General features: G+C 37.6%; 1 protein-coding gene across 9 annotated transcripts in view; it reads left to right on the forward strand.

Moving 5' to 3' along the window:
• The window catches only part of RGS7 (regulator of G protein signaling 7), a 265,842-nt gene that overhangs the window by 235,226 nt on the left and 9,957 nt on the right, over positions 1-20,659 (forward strand). For 4 of the 9 annotated variants that reach the window (XM_027684429.1, XM_027684421.1, XM_027684412.1 and 1 more), the window contains exons 13-16: positions 1,088-1,198; positions 1,684-1,809; positions 9,938-10,124; positions 12,903-12,992. In XM_027684429.1, the coding sequence (XP_027540230.1) occupies positions 1,088-1,198; positions 1,684-1,809; positions 9,938-10,124; positions 12,903-12,992 (514 nt within the window). Of the gene's footprint in view, positions 1-1,087; positions 1,199-1,683; positions 1,810-9,937; positions 10,125-12,902; positions 15,197-15,588; positions 18,525-20,659 lie in introns of those variants that run through there. The other 5 variants (XM_027684442.1, XM_027684461.1, XM_027684472.1 and 2 more) reach the window with 4 other exon arrangements.

Raw genomic sequence — 20,659 nt, forward strand, 5'->3', positions numbered from 1 at the left:
CTACACTAGTAGGAATCTTTGTCCAGATAGGACCAAAATTTGGCAAATTTAATTTGTGAAACAAAAGAAAAAGTCCCTTGGGAAGACTAACTACAGCTTAAGTAGAGAAGAGGTGGAGAAAACAAATGTTCTATCTTACACATCAAACACACAGATAGTGAAAATTGCAGAAAATTCAGCTGCCTAAGGCTTAGTAAAGGAAACTAAGCCAAATACCAATTGTTCTTCATTCTCTCATATATGTTTGTGCATGCATGTCTACTTATATATGTGTATGTATGCATACATATACAAATACATATATTTATTTATAAACAGGGCAGGTTAAGTATTTTTGTTTGTTGAGCCATAAAAACAGAATGCTGACCAATATAATATGAATTGAAATGAAAAGAAAGAATAGTTGTCCTTACCTGTCAAAAGTTATGAGGCCAAAGGAAACAGAAAACAGGAATAAGGACATGGGAGATGTAAATTATGAGAATACAAGCAAAGTTTTTAGTGTGTTTAATAGAGTCAGACCCATTAATGAATACCAAATTATTTAAGAAAAAGATTCTGTTTATTTTGGAAAACAATAAATTTGGGAGAGGTGCCATTGGATTAGGAAATAATAAAAATATTAATTATTTTTAAGAGAGGATAAAAGGAGTCCTAGCAGGTATAGGGCCCGCAAATATGACCTACATGGCATGCAGTGTTTTAGAACAGATTTTAAAGGAACTGATAATTAAAACCATAGGGGTATAAAATGTGTTCATTTATGAAAACAAATCTGCATGGGAGAGGTTGCTTGACTTAATTTGTTAGTGCCTAATTAACGCCCTAAAAGGAGCTATGTGAAAGTATTAGGGAAGTTTATTTTATTTCAACTCTTGATAGACCTAAGTCACCCCTCCTTCTTCAGAGATCCACTTTTAAAAGATTTTAGCAAAACTATTTTACCCTGAGCCTGTAGCTAACTTCTGAGTGTTGCACACATGGTTACCATGGTTCAGCTGATGCAAGGTAACTTGTTAACGGGGGTAACTTGATCAGGTTACTACACCTCCTGACATGACCATGTTTGATGCTTTTGTTTGCCTAGTCTATTAGCTTATTCAGAGCAGTATTTGGAATATGATCCTTTTCTTGTGCCCCCTGATCCATCAAACCCTTGGATATCAGATGACACCACTTTCTGGGAACTGGAGGCAAGGTATGTAATTTTATTTCTTCTTTGGCAGTAAGGGGGTGTAACATGCTTACTGGACATGTGAAGATTTCAAACAGAGGTATTGCAGGAAAATACTGAGGTAGAAGGGCAATGGAGTATCTTCTTGCTCTTTCCAGCTTTAGAGTTTTGTAAGATGGGAAGTGCTTTGGATTAATAAATCTGTGTAAAATGTTACATTAACCAGTTTACAGGATTCTAGAATGGTGAAAAAAGGACACCTTTTAAAATCTGATAACATTTCTAGCTGGAAATCTTTACTCTTCTGTGTAAATGCATGTGTATTACCTTCATCCTGTGTAAGTACTAGCAGTCTGTTTGCTTATCTCTGAACATTTCACAGATATGAGCAACCTAGAAGGTGAGAAACCTGTGGTCGAACTTTAGTACTTAGTCTAAATTATGAGCACAGAGTATTAGAATTCTAAAGTATTGCTCACTTTGGGTTCTGTTGTTTTTTTCTTCTGTAGCAAAGAGCCGGGACAGCAGAGGGTGAAACGATGGGGGTTTGGCATGGATGAAGCTTTGAAAGACCCTGTGGGAAGAGAGCAGTTTCTGAAATTCTTGGAGTCAGAATTCAGTTCAGAAAATTTAAGGTAAATGAGAGGTACTTTTTTTTAAAATAGCTTGTGAGATATATTTTTTGTTGTTGTTGTTGCTTGTTGTTTGTTTGTTTTTTCCCCATACCTTTCTCTTCATTTTTAAATGAAATTTTCCTGTGCCTTCAAAAATTTTCCTGTGCCTTGCCATTCAGAATCCACTCATACAGATAGCTTTCATATACAGGCTGAGGAAAATATTCATATAGTTAACTGAGACTGACACGAAGTATACTTTCCATTCCTGTCCAACATTTGGTCAAACTCCCCATGGAAGAGGTTTTCTCTCAGCTTGTCTTACTAAACAGTTTTAAAACATTGACCCATTCAAAACCTGTTCAGCATCTTTTATTGTGTTGTGGGTTCACCTTGGCTGAATGCCAGGTGCCCACCCAGCTGCTCTATCCCTCCCCTTCCCAGCCAGACAGGGAAGAGAGTAAGGTGGGAAAAGAAAACAACACAAATCGTGGGTTGCGATAAAGCAGTTTATATTTATGCAAAAAAGAAAGCAAAAGCAGCGTGCGCACACACAAAGCAGAAGCCAGCAGTTAATCTCTACTTCCCATCAGCAGTGATGGATGGCCACTTCTCTGAAAAGCAGGGCTCCAGCATGTGTAACAGTTGTCAGCAGGCAGCCATCAGAGACAATGAGGGCCTCCCGTCCTGCTCTTTGCCTCAGCTTTTATATCTGGGTTGACGTCATATGGTCTGGAATATTGCCTTGGTCAGTGTGGGTCAGCTGGCCTACTTGTGTCCCCTCCCAGGATCTCGCCCTCGATTGAAGAAGGAATGTTATAGTGCTGTGCTCAGCAGTAGCCAAAACATGGGTATGTTATCAACACTCCTCTAGCTACCAATGCAGAGCACGGCACTGTGAGGACTGCTATGGGGAAATAAATTCTGGCTCAGCCAGACCCACCACAATTGTCAAATATTACAAGAAAAGTAAAGTGAAAAGAAAAAAGTTAAAACATAAATAAAGAATTTAAAAGTAAAATTCACAGACTTTTGCTTTTGGTGAGGTTCCTGGGGATCGTTTTGAAAACCTCCACCAAGATTCTAGTACTTGTGGATCTGACACAACAGAAGTAGGGTGACATCTAGCTCTCAAATTCCTCATTAATTGCAAAGTGGAAATGTGTTCTTGGTGTATAAAGTTTATAGTGTACTTTTGAAAAGTATATTTACAGATTTACTTTTAAGTGAGAAGAATAAATATTTGATTTTAAAATGCAATGGTTCATCCATTGGCTAATAGCATGTTTTGTTGTCACAGTTCTAAGAAAGTCATATTTCAATAAAAGTTATTTCAGAAGGATTAATAACCGCCTTTCTATAGATAAGAAGCTATACATAGTACATATTTTTCTCTTTATTCCACCTTCTTGTCAGATGTCGTTTCACTTTCCGCTCACCAATAACATAAGTAGTATAAAATCTTCTTTGCATTTACATTCTAAAACTCAGAATAATCCTAACCCACATTTTTTCTTTGCCAGTTCTCACTCTAAAGTGGTGCAGCATAGCCATTCATACTAGAATTACACCTTTGTAGCATCTTACAAGGAGGCATTTAACATTTCTAGTGTTGATTTGTAAATGCTGAGTATTTGCACAGATCTCCTTGTTGTTAATTTAAATTTGTCAGCAGAATAATTAAAGATGGAGTTCTCTAAGTTGCTGACCATGTTTGTATTCAAACATTAATTTTGCATCACAAATATGGCCTGACCTGTATATGTATGTTGATGACTTCATTAGTCACGGATACACAGATTTATTTTTTTTAAATAAAAAATCCACCAGGTAAAATGATTTTTTAAAAATCAGAATAATACCAAGAAAACAAAAGGTAATTTTTTTTTTTTTATTTAAAGAGTATCCTGGTAATTTGTTATGCAGAGCAGCTGTTCAAACATGAACCTATTGAGCCCAGTGTGTGCTGCAGTTTCTGGTGCTTTTCTGTGATTAATTTGTCTCTCTGCCAACTAGACTGTTACCCGCATAATCCCTAACTCTTTCGTCTAATCCTATTTACAACACTAACCACGGGCAAACTGCAAGTGACTGATCCAGAAAAAATCCCTAAAGAAATTTGTTCAGAGCTGATTCTTTGACAGGCCATCTACTCTTCTGTCTCTCCCTCTAGATTCTAAAATATAATATCAGAGTAATGGTGAGCTTAAAGGCTAAACAGGGGCTAAAATTTGCTCTGAAAAGGTGCTTTCTGTGACAATTAACTGAAGGAAAACTGTCTCACAAGCTCAGAATTATGTTTGTAAGTTCTCAAACTGTAGTAAAATCAATCCACCATCAGGCTCACATAGTAAAGTTGAGTTTTTAAAACTTGTTGTGTAATGGCTGTCAAAATGTTTTAGATCTCAATAACAGAAATTAAAAGCTTGATGGTTTCAAGCATTACACTGAATAAACCTTAGAAGACCACCACTTTCCTTGCTCTCCTGTTAACTCCATCATGGCAATTTGGGGTTTTTCTGAATGGTATTTTTTTAATTATTATTATTTTTTTGACAGCCACCTTGAGAAAAATATTTATTTCCACCCACATCTTCCCCCTGCAACTAATTGAACTAAAATCAGTAGCTGGCTCTTGTCCTTTTACAGATCTGATCATGATAAAATTTACAACAAACAGTGTCAAACCTACAGTTGGATAGACAGCTGGGACCCTGGATTCAAGCTTCTGAGCACAGTACACAGGATGCAGTGGAGACTGCAGACACAACAGGAGCTTCAGTATTAGTAGATTAGGTGTCTTATACCTCATTTTGGTGAAAGAAATACAAAAAATGTGAAGTGATAGGTCTACCAGATACACCATTTCCATTCAAGGGTGTTGGTCTTAGATAGCTAAAAGTCCCAGTGTTAGTTTCATTAACTTGGACTGAGAGTGTCTAAACTGTCTGAGAATCTTGTTCTTACTGGATATAGATCCTATCTTAAGAAACAGAACAGGGATGAAAAAACTCGAGCTGTGAGTTAAAACTAAGAATTATGCAATGATTAGGAATACAGCCAGGTTTCACTTTATTTTGTATCTCTGTGCTTGTTTCTTTGTCTGTAAATTGGGATTAACAGTATTTTGCTCTCTAAAGGAGTGTTGTAAAGCATAGCAACTGCGTGAGCAGTTCTGTCAGTGCAGCAACTTCAATGCAGACTGTAATTTGCTAACACCCAGATTGGATTCTGCAGGCTATGACTTGTGATCTCTTGTTACTATGCAGATTTTTTTGAAGAATTGCTTTGTGTGCTGCTCAATACACAGCACAAATAGCTAAAGTAACATATGATTTGGATAATAGATTTATGAAATTCTCACTGCCTATTACAAAAATGGTGACCATTGTTTAAGGTTCAAAAGACTAAAGTTTGAGCATGATCCAGTACTACTGGGTCATGAGTCACAGGGCTGTCTGAGCACTAAGAAAAGGACTTCCAAACAGAGTGAGGTACTGAAATCGATTTTTCTGAAACATGACACCTGGAGACCTAATTTGTTTCATCCCTGTGGGAAATTGTATTCCTCTCCTTATCCTTCCTTTGCCTGTAATGCAGCAGAATTCTTTGGAAAGTTAATATTTGTATACTGACTGTACATTTCTCCCAAGTGGTTATTTTGTAAAAATTGCAGCCTTTTTAAAAAAAAAACACAAACAATCTAAATTGTTTCAGGCCTACCAACCTGTCCAGATCATTTTGTAGTATTGCAGTGGGTGTGATCTCCAAGGCAGCACTAAGACTGCAAAAACCTCCTAGGTTAGTGAAGGGAGAGTGGTGACAAGATATCTTCCATAATGCACAGAAGGAAAAGCCACCAGACCCCTTGCCCCTTCCTCATTTATTAGCTGCCATAATGTGTGACTAAATAGGGAAAAGGGACTTTGCATTCTCATTGTCCAGAAAAAAAAGAGAGGGACTGAGGAGTTAGCTAGATTTAGATGTTTTCCCTCAATAAATTTTCTCTGACCATCCCCCTGCAAGCTGAGATTTTGTGAGATGTTTATTTTGGACTCATTCAATTAACTTGTTGTAGAAATGTTCTGTACTGGAGATAGGGGGTTCAGTTATGTTCTATAGAAAAAATAAATAAAAACCCACACATACACTACTAAAAATTTGCAATGTTGCCTAAAAATTGTTCTGGTTGTAGGGCTTTATTTTCACTTACTGCAGTGGTTCTGGTTGTTCTTTTAACATACCATTACAGTACTTTTACTAGGGAAAAGGGAGAATGCTGGAAGAGGTTAAGTCTTCTTTTTAAGCCAATCTGTTTCATTTTTTTTGCTCCTTATTACTGATCACTGCTCTTTATGACTTCAAATGCAAATTTCTCTCCACTGATGGTGGAGGAGTGAGTTCTGCATGTTACGAAGTATGAATGAAAATTGATTAACTGTCCTTGATGTCTGTCCTGCAAGTCTGAACAGAAGTGCTGGTGATGACACTTTCCCACACAGTATGGGCACTGGTGATTTTTATCTTTCCCACTGGTGATTACGAGGCTCTGTTTCAAAGCTGAAATTGCCTGTGTGTTATTTCTCGTTCAGACTCAAGCTTAAATGCCAAGTCCCAGCAATGTTGCCATTTCTGCAGATTAGATGAGAAGGAACTAGTTGCAAGATTTAATGATTATTCTGTGTCATTTTCTTGAAGTCCTTCAGCTCTACTATGTCTTGAAGCTTGAAGTTGTACTTGGCAAGAAGGTGGACTCTAGGAATGAGGGAGTAGTGTTTCCTGCCACTGGAAAAATATTAGGTGATTTTCTTCATAGAGTTTGTTAAGGTTTTATTTTCTTTTTCTTTTGCTGAAAATGCTGAAGTGTCTGTCCTCCGACCTGTTGTGTCACATGTACTGGGTACAAAGATCATGTAATTCCCACTTTACTGTTACCACACTCTGACTATATCTCACACATTTCATGGAGAATCACTGTAGCCTTTCTCTCACTCTGTGTCCCTATCTGCTAAATTTAACTGATTGGTTTGATCTGGGATCTGCTGTTGGCTGCACCTGACATTTAGGTCAGTTAATGGGACAGAAGTGGTGTTGTAGCTGTGCAATTTACCTGCAAGGCCACCGTCACTTTAAAAGTAATCCAGTTGGAGGACATAATCCTCAGATACCATGCAACATGTGTCTTACCAGTTCATATGGCTGGAACTACTACTACCGTACTACCATACACTCTCATTTAGCTGTATGTCTGGTTTGTGCCCCAGTGTGTGGCAGCCCAAATGCTGGGATAGAAAACAGGAGCGAGGTTTACACCCAGCTAGTCAGGTCTCTGTTCCAACAGTACTGAGCATCTTCTATAAAAGGTCTCCAGGGCAAAAGCAAAGCTCCACCAACAGGAGATACAGTTTCATCCGAGGGCAGCCATACTGAGCTCTAGTTCCTTACACAAAGTGGCACTAAGTTATTGTCCAGAAAATGCAGTTCCCCCTCTGCTGTGTCCTGCCCTCACACATAATAATTGTTGTAGACTGTGTGCTGTTTGTACAGGAGTCATCCCTTGCTCTGGTCACAGCTCATGAGGCTATGAGCTATAAAAAGGGACAGGGAGCTCTTTTGGTTTGAGGCCCTGAGCTGAGGTTTTGTAGACTCCATGTCAACTTCATCTGTGAAGGCCATGAGATATTTGGAAAAGTTATTTTTGAAAATGCAAGAGGGGGCAACCTTATTTTTGACATCTTCTAACTTTGAATAATTGAATTAAACTCTCTTTGGGAGGAAGACAGGCATCTTTTCTTAAAAGATCAGTAAGTAGATTAAAATCTTAAAATGTGTGTTGACTGTGAAGTAAGCACCCTAGACATAACACAACAGAGAAATCAGCATTTTCTTCCCACTTTTAGAGAGGTGTGTATATTTAAAACCTAACATTTTTAATAGGGTCTTTGAATGCCCTTGTTAAAAGGGTAAAATAAAATTAATCTATCAAAGAACTGGTGTTCACCCTGTAAGGATATGTCTATACAACCTGTCTATTCTATGCTGGAAGCAAAGAAGTTAAATTTATTTAAATTTATCTCCCATCTATTTCCCCATTATTGAGTGTAACCTACTATATGGAAACAGCTTACTTGCAAAGAAAAATAGCATCCTAAGGCACGTTTATGGTGACTTCCAGAAGTATTGACATTGATGCAATGGAACAAACAAGGAAGTGACATCTTTGAGCTAGATCCTCAGGATGTCTGCAGGGTAGTAGAAAATGTGTATTTACAAAGAGCATCCTTCCCTTTCATTTTTCTGTTTTTTACCTGACTTCAAGACACATAAGTAATCAGTCAGTCCCAGAAGATGCACTTGAAGGGGTTAGCACTGCAGGATATATGCTTTTAAATGCAAATATCGAAAGCAGCTTAAGGAAGCCAAAGTAGGTTGCCCAAATTTGACAGAGTGAACTGAATTAGAGTTTGTGAGCTATGCAGTTTTTAAACTTGAGTTATGAGGCCTCTATTCTTACTGCATTGCCATCAGATTCTCCTGATCTCCCCAGGCTCTATGCGGACTGTGTTCAATTCACATTGCAGTTCACATATATAAGTGATGCTACACCCAATTTTTGAAAGTGGAGTTCTTTTATTGGCAAAAGACTCCCTTTGTGACCTTGGAGAAACCACTTTATATTATTACATTATTAATATGTTTGCAAAACTGGGACAATATTGCTTCTCTCTCTTGGAGAGTCTTAGATGAAAAAATTGAAGAGTATAGAAATACCTGAAATAGTCATCTCGGTAGAGTAAAGCTGAACATAATGGCTTGTGAGAAATAAGAAAGGGCTCCTTCCACCTGTGCTACAAAGATGTTTCAAAACAGGACTATGAAGGAATAATTGCTTCCTGAAAGGTAAATTATCTCAATTGAAGAATGTCTTATGGTAGGAATACTGTAATGTTTTCTACGCTTTACTATCCCCTTTTCAGAGCTGTTGAAATAACTGTATTAGAATTTCAATTGAGAGTGGTGTCATTTTACTTCCTTGTGGGGTCTGAGTACAGTTTCACTATTCCTCTCCTATCCCATCCCTGTTGAACTCAGCTGAAAGAGCTCAGTTTGATCTCACTGTGTGACCAGGGTGGAACTGCATTTTAAAGGTGCACCCAATTTATTTGTAAGCCTTGTAAAATCCGACTGATTTCACAGATAAATCACTTCAAGGTTCAGCTTATCTGTTTCCTAGGATCAACTGTGTCAGAACAATAATGAGAAGTTGTGATGGTATATACTGCATGTTTAACAAAGTCAAAATTTCATTGAGTTCTTAGCTTTGGGGGAGAACTAACTGGTCTGCACCATGCCTAAGCATGGGTTACTGAATGCATTTAGAATTATTTTGTGCAGTGAGAGAGCCTGAACACCCATAGAAGAAATAATGAAATAAAGGTTATACCTAGCTAGCTATGATCACAAAGTGCTCAAGACCTTTTTAGTTTCCTTCTCCAGACTGAATGAGAAGGATACAACGAATCGGCCTGCACTGTATGTAGTTGCCCAATGTTGGTTTGCTCAGCAGCAGAAAAGAAAAGAGAATATGTGCTTCCATTCAGCATTTTTAGCAAAAATATGCATAGAAATGCAATGCTAAAGAAAGAAATTAAATTATAATGAGCAAAACAAATGCTTTTCCAGTTCATGCATGATTAGTGGGTAACAAAATTAGTTGTACGGTTTAGAATTTAGTAGGACTCAGAGATTCATGTAGATGTCAAGAATATAAGTTATTAGTTTTTGAAGGAATGTCAAAAAGCAATCAGTTTATAAGCAGTATAAGCCCTTGTGGTTCAGCCAAAATGAAGTCTCAGTTTAATTCCAGTTAAATGGAAATCTTCTTGGAAGCAAGTTACCCATACGTAAGTAATAAAGGATTTCCTATCCATCTCACAAAGAGTCTTCTAATAATTGCTTGCTAAGGTGGATTGGTTGCCTTGAGACAGAATGCTGATCCCAACACAAAAACACAGCTTTTTCTTGGTTTAGCATGTTTTAGATTAAAACTTCAGTTACTTAATTTCCTTTTTTACGAGCAAGGAAGAATGTGAGCACTTCATTAATGATTTTCCTGAAATGGAAGTGAAGATGTTGTATTGTGCCATAGGTTCTGGTTAGCAGTAGAAGACCTGAAGAAGAGGCCTATCCGTGAAGTCCCTGCTCGCGTCCAAGAAATCTGGCAAGAATTTCTTGCTCCGGGTGCACCCAGCGCTATCAATCTAGATTCAAAAAGTTATGACAAAACCACTCAGAATGTGAAGGACCCTGGAAGATATACATTTGAGGATGCTCAGGTCAGTTTGCAATCCTGTTTAGGGAACTTTGAAATAGAGTATTGGCTAGTGAAGTATTTCTATATTAAAAAAAAAAAGAGATATATTTGGAATGAAATGATAACATCCTGTTTCCTACGGTGTCATTTTGGCGATGCAAATGGGTAACATTCTTTCTTTCATGAGGCATATGAAGTTCTTCACGAAACTTCTGTGCTTGTTATAGAGTCTTCAAGTGGACTTCAAATAGAGCAAAACATATAGTGAAGAAAAAATGAAGTACTTCTGTATTAAATGCAATACTTCATGTGAACTTATAACTTAATATTTCATCTTTGCAGACTTCTGAGAAAAGCAATAGAAAAGAATTGGATTCACAGTAAAAGTAGCAGAACTGGTATCATCCTCCATTTTTGTCAGCAGTCCAGTGATGAAAATTTAATTATTAATGCAAAGTGAAATGGTGTCAAAAGGAGAGATTGAAATCACATCCCTGCAGAATTTCCTACAGCTTGATTATTAGGTCATCCTCTCGGGAGTCAGGAGATGCTGCTACAGGCCCCACAAAGGAGAGAAGGGAATTAAATTGAGGCTTTCTACTTTTCAGGAGCATGCCTCTGCCCTAAATAGAGGGAGAATAATTCTACCACATTTTCACTTTTCCATTATGAGGATAGAAACCTATGAAGAAACAATAAAATTTTCATTAGACTCTGTGTCATACCCACTGTTTTGAAGTATTGTGCATTAAAGCAAACACACAATTTTTGCTTGCATTTGCGAACCCCTGGAGATTTATGAATGCAGCATATAGAGAAGACATAAATTACACAAATAATCTAGCAAGATTAAAGGCTTAAAAAAAGTCTTTGCAGCTGAATCACTAAAGGACAATTAAATTCCTTTCCAGTATCCAATTTATTTTTTTAAATAGGTGTAAAATTTCAGCACCAACTTCCAGATCTCTCTTCTTATAATTTTTTCCTTCATTTATGAAAGCTGTGAAGTATCAAGTCTTTATGTAAGCAGGACTTTTCCTCCTGTCAGATGTCTGCTTAGTTCCTCCAGTTCAGCAAACAAAACTTGAACCTGGAAGCCATTTATCTTGGAAAAGGGGGCAGGCTGCACCTGTCATGTTCTCACTTGAAGCTTTAGGACCTCTACAGAGTGTCCCACCTGAGGTGGCAGGGTTTTGTCAGGATACAGCTCTGCCTCTGCAACAGGCTCTTTGTGGCCTGCCAGCTGGAAAAGAGGCCACTTGTATGTCATTCTGGCAGCCAGAAGATCACTTAATTGTGGTTAAAAATGTATGAAAAGCATTTCTGGACTTGAAATATGGAACAATAAAGCTCCATGTCAAATGAGAGAGATACATAAGTAAAAATAGTCTGATTGTGTTAACTAACAAGCAGCCTCAATTCCTGACTAAGGTGTCCACTAACAGTACTAAGCCTAATTTATTCTTGCTTTTACAGGGCTGTTCCTTGTACAGAAATAACATTTTAATGCTTATCACCACTTTCTGCTCTCTGTTGAATGCACCGTTTGCTTCCATAGGGAGTGGAATAAAAACTCCCTAAATAAACCAGCCTAAGTTGTGAATATATACTAGAATTTCTCTGCTTAGTGTAAGAAATCCAATGAAAGACACTTAGAATCATTTCTAGAGTTTCTAATGCAGCAAAAAGTAATTTTCAAAGAAGATGGGAGGTTTGTTTGTTTGGTTGGTTTGGTTTTGGGGTTTTTTTTGATTTTTGTTGTTGGTTTTTGGTTTGGTTTGGTTTTTTTTTTGTTTGGTTGGTTGGTTTTGGGGTTTTTTTGTATTCACTAATTTTATGCACTACCAAGCCTAGAAATAATATTTACTTTACAGTTTCTTTGTTGTTTCCCAATTGCTTTGCTATGGGTTTTCTATAATAAAAAATAGAGTTTAAGTAAAAGAAAAGCTCCACAAAAATAGCCAGCACAATTCAGTGGATTTTTAAAAATTATTTTGAGAGCACTTCCTATTCTGATTGTTTTTCTACAAATCTTTTCCTAATATATACTAGAACTAGAATTATCAAGTGTCCTACATCATAGATTTTTTGGTTTTAATCTTTTTCAGAAATGAGAATGCTTCAAAATGAAAAACTATAAGCTGCCTTTGTCATTTGTTTTCTGCATAAAGATTTTCAAATTTTCATACCCTTCTGAAGAATGAACATCTCGAAAAATAGATTAGCCTCGAACTGTTTTTTAATTTACATATGTATTTTCCTTTTTATATTGTTATCTGGGAAGCAGACTAAATGTCTGTCAAAGGATATTTTCAAGAGTAGCCAGGGGATATCCTCGCTAACTTAAGCACTTAATTATGATGCTGAATTGAGTTTGTCGTCCTGCCTGTGAAGTCACAAGACAATGTCCACAAACTAATTCAGAAAATCTGATGAGGAAGGATCCATAGCTCCTAATTTAGTCATTTAGCTAAACTGACTAATGTAAGGAAGGTTTGAAATTGGGCCTTAAGTTAGGGCTCAGTTGTAAATTCTTATAAAATAATTTTGCAGTGGAAATTAGGTCTATAAATTAAAGAAAGGTGTGCTGTGTAATTTATACATAACAAATGGGATGAATTTCTGCTTTCAGAATAGAAAGCAATTCAGCCTTAGCTTCAGAAGTGAAACCTGATGTCCCATAATACTTCCTATTCATAATAGTGTTAGCTGGTATACATTCCACAACCAAAACGTATGACTGTCTCCCATTTTATATGTCTTCTTTCATGGGAATAATAGCTCCTCCTTTCCTTTTCAGGAGCACATTTACAAACTGATGAAAAGTGATTCTTATCCTCGTTTTATACGATCCAGTGCCTACCAGGAGCTGCTACAGGCCAAGAAAAAGGTATTGGTCCATCTTGCCTTTGTCTTGCCACTGTGCAAAGCAGTGGTTATGTTTGCAACAATACTCAGTCTTCTCTCCCCTGTGCCAGTGCAACTGGATATCTGGTAGGTGACCAGCTTGGCGTGTTTGGAGGGTCACATACACACAGGAGTTCAATATACATATATGTGTATATATCCTGCATGCGGGCATGTTTCAATAAGTTAATCTAGCAAAACTTATTTTTATTTTTACATCCCATATTGTACTGTTTTCTCTGTTATGAAGCACCTTAATTGCAAAGTGCTTTACAAATACATTAAAAAAAATAAAATAAAATCCCAGAAGAATAGTCTTTCATGTTTGCAAGTTTGCTTATGTAATAGTTGTTGTTCTCTTTATTCCATCTATAAAAGCTACAGAATGTGTTTAGAAACAATCTTATTCTTATGGATTACTTCTAATTTCAACTATAAATATAGGGGCTTCCTAATTTTGTTTCTTTCCCTATTATTACATGAATAGTTTTGAGTAGGCTAGGAATCTGACTTGAAAGACTGATCATGTCACACTTCGGCAAACAGAAGCTCATGTCTTGGTATGTAATATTTACTTAGAAAAGTTCAGATTATGGAATGAGTTCTGAATAGCCACAGCCCAGAGTATGTGGAGCATCTTGTGCATTGCAGATTTCTATAATGATAAATAATTTTATCAGTGGGCTTTAAATAGTAATCTCCTAAAATCAGCTGGGAGCCCTGTGCCTTGCAAAATCAGGGCCCTGATTGTTACCGGAACAAGGTAGTTATTAATACCGTGGGATTCTATTGTTTACAATGACAACCTAAAATTATATGAAAGTATTGTGTGATTTTGTTTTTTGTTCAAACATTGATTTCTGAAGATCCAATATAGAGAGAGATGTTGAAAAAACCAGAAAGCTTCAACTGTCCGTGTGAAGTCCTTAAGTTTGTGAATGTCAGTTCATTAACACAAGATGTGCACTTCATTATTTCTTTTTATTTTCAGTTTTTCTTTAAATTCAAACCATGAAGTTTGATCCTCATGAAAAATTATTTTTGTCTAGTACTGTATCTGCTTTGCCCATCCCCTGTTTTGCCAAGTCCCATTACAGCCTCATTACCTGTGTTTGCTTCCTGATTTATACAGACTTTGTTTTGCAGTCCATTGTTTCATCAATCCTTCTTTTCTACTCCATTTTTCTTGCTTTTCTTTTTCCCCTCCTTTTTCTTTTTGTTTCTTTTGTTTTATTTATTTTAAATTTAAGTTGGAAAACACTCTGGATCGTCGAACATCTTTTGAGAAATTCACACGCAATGTGGTAAGTTTGTTGCCTCGGAAGACTAGTAAGCCTGATGGGACATCCTTCTCCCCTTCCCCTCACTGATCCCTACTTTCCCTTTTTGCTTCTCTAACCTGACAGTTAAAAGTGTATTCATCACAGTTTTTCCTGGGAATGACAGCTTTATAATGTGCTTTCATTACAACTCCTCCTCCTAGTCCCTTTCTCAATGATCTCAATAGTCACACATGGAGGAATGGACATTTGGGAGCCATGCTTTTTGCATTAGGAAGCATGAAATTAGTCACTTTTTTTTTTTTGCTTTAATTTTAGTAAAGAATCTGTGAAAACCTGCTTGATGTTGTTTCTTTTTCTGGTGCCTCTCAAAAAACTGAGTCTAAAACAGTTGAATACATTGGATTTCCGTCCTGTCTTCTTTTTATTTTACTAAAAAATACTTTGTCCCATTTTTTTTGATTGGGCACAGGGAAAAATAAACAATAATAATTTCCCCATCTTCCTTAAAGTCTAACACAGCTTCTGCAGGACCAAAGAATTCATGCTGTTGATGTGCGAGGGTTTGATTTGGATTAATTTTCATAATGGATCAAAAGAACTGATTTTTTCTTTTCAATATATAATTTTTTTAAGCTATTCCTTCAAGGTAAAAAAAAAAAGGAGGCTGGTAGGTTTGGTGTGGGCATTCTTTTGCCACCTGCCAAAAGATCCACTGATTTCCTGATATTTGGGATTCTTTTTACTTATCCAGTTTCTTTGGAATTAATTTTTTTTTGCATTGTGAAAGTTCAAACTAAAGAATTCAACGCATTTATTTTTGTAGGGCAGAAACATCCCAATTTTCCCATGCCATAAAAACTGTACACCAACACTGAGGGCGAGCACTAACCTGTTATGAAAAGAGGTAGAAAGATCTTGGATTATACTCAAGTTTGTCTGCATTGTCTGTTGAATTGTGTAGGTGACGCTGCTGTGTGTGTGTGCGTGTGTGTCTGTGGCTTTTTCTGTGACCTGGTTAGTGGAGCTGTGTGCATTGAAATGAAAATTATGAGAGCTTTCAGCAAAGATCATGGTTTTTGTTTTTTAGTTTCTAGGGAAGAAGAAGCAGTTCTCAAAAACTGCCTCCTATGTAATGGGGCTCAAGAGTATTGCCTCAAGTATTTAAAAACATACATAAATACTTTCCAGTAATCAAAAAAAAGAAAAAAACATAGTGAAAGAACAAAGTTTTGTGAGGTTGTGGGAATATCTCACATTTTAAAACAAAACAGTAATTCTTTAACTACTTTCTTATAGGTAAAGGATTCCTGTAATATGCTTTGAATCCACTGTAATCAGGAAGAAATTTGGATTCAATGGGACAAAGTCAGTAAAGGACACTAAAAGTAAATAAACAGCCACAAAGGAAACTATCCCAGTGTTTGAAACAAAAACCCCTGTGTTTTGCATGGTGGTGTTGCCATAGCATGTTGCAGTGTGATTTGTGTGTTGTCTCAGCAGGTTGGATCTATAAAACAAGACTGTACATAATAACATTATACATGATAATTCCACTATAATTCTGGAGGAAGTTCCATATTAATAAAAAGTCTATAAAAGAGAGTGCAGAGAGTGGATAATACATCCGGGATCTCTGAGAGCCAGACTTTTTCCCAGTCACAGTGCCTGGCAAGCTGCAATGCTACATTTATTCAAGGCATTTTGAACAGCCCACAGGTCAGGAATTGGCTATGGCAAAGATTATGTGAACAGGTGGCTATGAGGAGAGAAATGGCAAGCTGCAGATAGATGGGAGGAGAATACAGCACAAAGAGGGAAAAAGTGAAGACAGACTGGAGACACTGAAATCACTCCCAGAGCACTGTTATGGATAAACCAGCAGTTCTGGGCACAAACATGGGGAGCATTGTGCCCTGCATCCATGCCCAATTTTCGTTGTGCTAATCTCAGGGCAGAAGTACCAGAATAGCAGGGTGCCAGAAATGCAAAGCAGGCCCAATAAGCCAGCTGTGAACTACAAATGAGAATGAGGATTTCTGGACCTGAAGTATTAGTACTTCGGTAGAAGAGGGACATTTTTTTTTTTTCACAGAGCAATCTGTAAAATAAAATCTGTCGTTTTGCTTTTTTTCAAGCTGCTGCCTTTTAGTCTGTGAAGTCAGGTCAGGTATGAAAGAAAAACATGTCTCTGTTAGATCTATGCAGATGACTGAATTCATGTTACCCACTTCCTCAGGACCCCTTGCCACAAGGCATCCTTGTTCTTCCACTCTTGTTCTTGGCTGTGATGAATTTATAATATGTAATTATCTACATTGGTACAGTGGTTCCAACTAGCAGGAATGAGGGAAACATTTCTCAGAATATCCTACAGTGTACCGATTAACTTGCTCAACTGTGAAGCGAGGGACTGTAGAATAGATCTGTTCTACAGAGCATAGTGTGAAATAGGTCTTCTACAACCTAGATAAATGCTGTCATCTCTGAATGATTTAGTGAGATGAAATTTACAGTTTCTCTTCTCTGATGGTTTACAATATTCAGATTAATTTTCACTGGATTTTTTGTCACTTATATCAAAGTGGATTTGGATTGAACTAAATTAGACCTCAGTTTTTTCCATTTGAAATGTTCAAAAAAACCCAGTAACCTTGGTTGTGTCTAGGGACTCAATCTGAGAAGATGGCCTTGTAATTCATAACCTGATTTGTTAAGATGGTGACTCTTAAGAGGCTCCTGATCAATGTTAATTGAAATTGGGCTATACTTGCTACAGAAAGAATTTGTTAAACTAGAAAGTTTAGAAACTGTGTAAGGGCAATTACGCTGTACTATTTCATTAATTATGTGGAAATAACCTATTATAATGAGTCATTATTCTAGTCTGATGGGGAAAAAAATAGAAGTGGATCTATATAAACAAAAACACTAGGCTCAGTTCTGTATCACTTTGACATTAAAGAGGTTTTTTTTCAGAAAACTTTCAATAAGTTGGGGCACTTCAGGAAAGCCCTAAATGCTCAGCTTAAAAACACTGACTATTTATTTTGCTCTGTGGATTTTATCGTGCAAAACTGCTAGTGCCTTCAGCATAGTGCAACAAACAGTATGAATAGTGTTAGAAACAGGACTGCATTCACATAAACATACAGAAGTAATAGCAAACTGGCATTTGCAATATGTAATTTTTACTACTGAACACTTTATATTTTGCATCTGAGTAGTAACCCCAGCTATTCTTGGTTTGCCTCATTTACTCATGCTCCTGGGTATTGTGTGAAAATATAGAACACATACACTTCAGCACTACTGGAATGAAGCTATTAGATAAGTGCATTGCCTTGGAGTAACACTGGCAACCACAGGTGTCACAGCTCTGAGTCTGAGGCACAGAGAGCAGTGACAGTGTGCACTGTGCTTTCCCCCCCATCTAGATCAGCCCCTCAGCTTCCTCTTTGAGAATAATAAAGGTCCAGTCACCTGCAGCTCCCCAAGAGAAGCTAAAGGTCTATGTCAGGGAGCAGGAGGATCTCGTCACATGCTATATCAGTAGAGAGACAGAAATCAACTGTTTCTGTGGCGTTTAAAAACTGAAATTCTTTCAAGGAATTCACATGGAGAAAAAAATATATTAAAAAAAAGATATTAAAAAGCCCAGCAAACTTGCTCCACCTCAAGTACTAATATCTACATTACAGGGGAATATACATTGGTAATGTTGATGGGAACAAAGAGGTCCTTTAAGGAACAATTAAGGAACAATTTTGTGAACAATTTCGTGAACAATGTCTCACGTGTGCAAGATTTGTGACAGAGGCAGACTAAGCAGGACACCTTTGTGAGCCCTAGCCTGGTGCTTAGCTGTGATTATCTGTCTGGAACCCTTGAAACAAAGGGATCTGATTTACAGGAGAGTGGGCTAATTTAATTTCCACTCCATCCAAATTTTATTGTCCCACCAGGAACAAAGTTAATGGGGCAAGAAGGTGTAGCCTCTCTCCTTAGAGCTGCCTGGGGGGAGATACAAAACAGACCAAACTTAGTTCATATATTAAACTAGAGACCCATCAAACTATAGATATCTCCACTCATAACCTCATAAACAAGGCCCCATTTAATAAATCTGAGTTTAAACCCATTATATCTTATGTTACACATACCCTTTCCAGTTGTCTTCTTCCACTTACCTGGAAGAACTTGCTGACCAGAGTCCTTTCATTTTTTCCCCCTCCGAACGAGTAACAACAGACTATTTAATGCATGTGATGTGAAATGCCAAGTCCATTGAACAGAGCACATTGACATTTTCACAGAGGCTCGGTTCAATGTCACTTAACATGACACAGTGAATTATGGCCTAGAAATGGAAGTTAAAACTCATAAAAATAGCTTCCCCTGTTATTATCAGTGAGTCATAGACTTTCTAGATGCTTAAATGAGTGTAATCTCTTGTTGTGTTAAAATCTGTCCATTTATTGAGAAACAAGGCAGATAATATATGAATTTCATCTGTTAATCAAGAAATTTTTCTATGAACAGATAAAACTTATGTACACAAGGCCCTACTGTTCCAGTCCAAAAGTCTAGTCCTGAAATTCTGCGAAGGGCTAGGTTTTTCTCAAGCATAGCATTGCCCAAGAACTTCAATGCAGTATCAGCTAAGGGATCTCATTTTGAATGTACTTAGGTGTTATTCCCAAAATTTAAACAACAAAAAAAAAATCTGGTGAGAATAAAAATAAACCACAAAGCTACTTATTTGACCAATATAAAACAAGAATGAAAACAATAACTATGTGTAGAAATGAAGGCTTTTTCCATTTCAGGAAAGAGATGTCTTATTGATATTTGACTAAAAAGGACAAATAAAATAATTGAAATTTTTAGTTTGAACTACTAGCTACTCAAAAACCCCCTAGTTTTAGGGGTTTTTTTAGGAATGATGCCCGGGGTGGAAAATCATGAGGGACCTGCCGGTAAGGACTGGCCTCCTTTTGCTGTTCTGCTGTGACTGGAGCTGAGGTGCTGTGCGTTGTGCTGGAACAGAGGAGCTTGAGGAGTAGCACTTGCACAGGTTCATCTAAGTAAGGGGCCAGCAACAACTGGTCAGGTATTAGGCCATTGTCTGCCATTTTCCAGCTGACAAACATTTACCTGATTCTTAAGCTGTTTGCACTATCTCGTATTGGCCTCATTAGCCACCAGCGTGCTTATAACAAATGTGGATAGAGCCTTCCTAAATCTTCGTTCGCGAAGCCTAGCCATGAAGCTGTTTGCAGGAGTGAGAACTGCAGAGAGATATGAAAACCTGAGGGGTTGGGCCCGGGACAAACATACAAAAAATATTTGTCTTAAGCATTAGTCCCTTGGAAACCCACACTTCAGTTTCAAACTACCCCATTTGGCAAGAGTTTGTAGGTCAATCACAAGTGAGAACAACTCATCAGTAAATGTAAAGATAAGTAAAAAAGGAGAAAGAAGTGGAGAGTGTCACTGGATTTAGAATGAGCCAAAACAGGAAAGTTGTTCAATTTCTGCCTCCTGTCCTCAGATCATTGCAGGAAAGAGTATGGCCCTAATGAGTAGGGAAGAGAGAGCTGCAAATGCCAGCCAGAGGAGGAAGGATTTCCCTGCACATGCAACCACTTAATGCTGCAGCTGTGCTGACAACTCATGCCCCAAATTCAGTAAATATTAACCTCCTCCCTTCCTCACATATGAAAGAAAAATACAGCTGCACAGGTGGCTGAGAGCAGCATCCTGTGCTCCTGTGGAAACTGAAGCAGAATTCTGATCCCCTGAGCAGTGCTAAGGCAATTCCCCTGTGCTAGTGAAGCAAGGGCTCCCTAAATTTGGAAAAGGACTTACTGCTTCTATTCCCATGTCTCTCCAGCTGTGCTCCTGTCAGGGGCAGTTTATACACCAGTTCTGTGTGTAGTGCACTGCAATGTCACTTGGAAGCTTTCCCCACTGATGCTGGATGAGCTGCCAGTGTGCTGCAGGTGTTTCACACAAGCAGATGGGGAACTGTGAAAGCAAGGAGGGTCAATTCTTGCTCCACATTTCATTGTGCTCACAGTGGGGTTCACTCTCTCCTTCCCTTTCCCCATCAGATTACATGGAGTTTTCATTTTTAGTTCTACCAGTATCGGTCTTGGGGAGTAGCATCTGCACTGGCAATAAAGAAACATGAAAAAGTAACCATTGAGATTGCTTAACAGAAAGGAAGATAATTAATCTTCTAAAATGAAAAGACTTGCTCTTCTTCTATCTATATATCTATATCAAATATAGGCACTCCAGCCCCTATATCATTTCATGTCATATCATTTTCTTATAAGTCAGATATGTATTGAGGTTGTTGCTG

The sequence above is a fragment of the Neopelma chrysocephalum genome, unplaced genomic scaffold (assembly GCF_003984885.1).
Source record: "Neopelma chrysocephalum unplaced genomic scaffold, ASM398488v2 Primary Assembly neopelma1_23, whole genome shotgun sequence".
Taxonomy (NCBI): domain Eukaryota; kingdom Metazoa; phylum Chordata; class Aves; order Passeriformes; family Pipridae; genus Neopelma; species Neopelma chrysocephalum.